The 1,912-nt window shown below is 37.7% G+C and overlaps 1 protein-coding gene across 1 annotated transcript in view; it reads right to left on the bottom strand.

The window, feature by feature from the left end:
• Positions 1-1,912, bottom strand: part of LOC103606941 (uncharacterized protein C20orf194-like) — a 58,237-nt gene that overhangs the window by 5,270 nt on the left and 51,055 nt on the right. Inside the window, exon 8 of the mRNA XM_008591506.1 lies at positions 1,039-1,137. Coding sequence (XP_008589728.1) covers positions 1,039-1,137 — 99 coding nt within the window. The remainder of the gene's footprint in view (positions 1-1,038; positions 1,138-1,912) is intronic.

Consider the following 1,912-nt stretch of genomic DNA (forward strand, 5'->3'; position numbering starts at 1 on the left):
AAGAAAGATTTTCTTCCAATGAAAGAGTTCTTTTTTTTTGGCAGCTGACCCGTATGGATGTCCAAACCCATGAATTTGGTGTTATAAGGCTGCACTCTAACCAACTGAGTAAGCTGCCAGCCTGTAAAAGCTGAAAGAATTCATCATCAGAAGATTCACACCACTAAAAATATTAAAGAACGTCCTTTGGGGAAAAGCATACCAAATGGAAATCTGGCTCTACACAAAGGAATGAAGAGCACCAGAGAAAGTAACTACATATGAAAATAAATAAAATTTTTTATTATTTAAATATTTAAAAAAATAATTGATTGTTTAAACAAAAATAATAGCAATATATTGTGGGGATTATAACATGTTTAAGAGTAAAATGCATGACAACAAAGACCAACTCCAGCTCCAAATGATCAGGAGAAGGGCTTCTACTGGGCCACATGAGTGCACAGAACTGAGAACTAGCAGTGCAAACCCAAGTAGGCTTAAGTGCAAACTCAAGATAGCTCCTCTGATCTTTCCTGTTGACTAATTTTTGGAACTGTCCTGTGCCTTGGTTCTCAATCTAGATACTTTAGTTTAATCATGGAGTGGATCTTAGCCTTAACCTGGTAACAGCTCACTAATGCTGTTTGCATGAAAAGACAGCTTAGCATTCATTACCAGGAAGTTCAACTGACAAAAGTATGCTACTCTCATGTAGAGGATTATTCCTAGGCTTATTAACTAGTGCCCAATAGAATTCCTGGCTGACAGAAGCACCACCACACTAAAAAGTGAATATCCTTCTTCTAGAGAAGCTGGCACACTGCTGATAACACCAAGCACCAAGGTCAAGGGTTCGGATCCCTTGACCAGACGCCAAAAAAAAAAAAACTTCTTATATAAGGGTTGGTGTTGGAGGAAAATTTCTTTACAATATACAATATGGCTTAAGGAAATGATAAAACAAATTAGGATTAATAGTGTTGTAATTTGAAAAATAAGTTTTTAAATAAAAATAAACTAACCAATTTCTTTCTCTTTGACCCTTCATATACATACCTCACCCGCCTGAGATTCTGAAAGTTCCAGCAGGAAAGGAATTTCTGTGTCAAAATTAGCAAAGAATCTAGTCCACTGATGTTCAAAAGCCACCAAATCCTAGGAAGAAAATGAAAAAGATAATGTGTTTGGTCACATAAAGGAGGTACTTTAGAAAACCAGAATTATAAAACTGCAACTGATCTCAAAATACTAGACCATTTTATATACAGTTTTAAAAGGTAGTAGCAAACTACTGATCCATGCTACCATATGGATGAATCTCAAAAACAATATGCCAAGTAAAAGAAGCCATATGTAAAAGACCATCTGGGAATATTGTCCATTTACATGAAAAACCCAAAAAAGGCAAATCTGTAGAGACAGAAAGTAGATTAGTGGTTGCCTGGAGTTGGGAGTGGGAGTGAAGATTAACTGCAAGTGGGCACAAGGGAACGTTTTGGGTTAACAAAATATTCTAAAATTTGATTATGGTGATGGTTGCACAACTCTGTAAATTTACTAAAAATCACTGAATTGTACACTTAAAGTGGGTGAATTTTATGGTATATAAATTATATTCCAATAAAGTTGTCTTAAAGACAGTAATGACCCTCAAGCACCTTACTTTAGTGATCCTGGCTGGAGGGAGGCACCTAAAAGATTGGCATTACCTCCAGGGCCAAAAGTGTCACATCAGTGAAGCTTTGTGCAAGGACAAATTAACTGACCTTGTTAGAAATTCAGTGGAGCCAGGGATGGCGCAGAGCCTGCTCCTTCCTCACACCCCCTTCTTAATAGCCACATGAGTACTGAGGAACCCTGCGTCCTTCCCAGTTGACTCCTCTACATGCAGACTGCTCTCCCTATCCTATCCCAGCTGCTTTTCAGCCTC

The sequence above is a fragment of the Galeopterus variegatus genome, unplaced genomic scaffold (genome assembly GCF_000696425.1).
Source record: "Galeopterus variegatus unplaced genomic scaffold, G_variegatus-3.0.2 Scaffold6975, whole genome shotgun sequence".
In the NCBI taxonomy this organism is placed as follows: domain Eukaryota; kingdom Metazoa; phylum Chordata; class Mammalia; order Dermoptera; family Cynocephalidae; genus Galeopterus; species Galeopterus variegatus.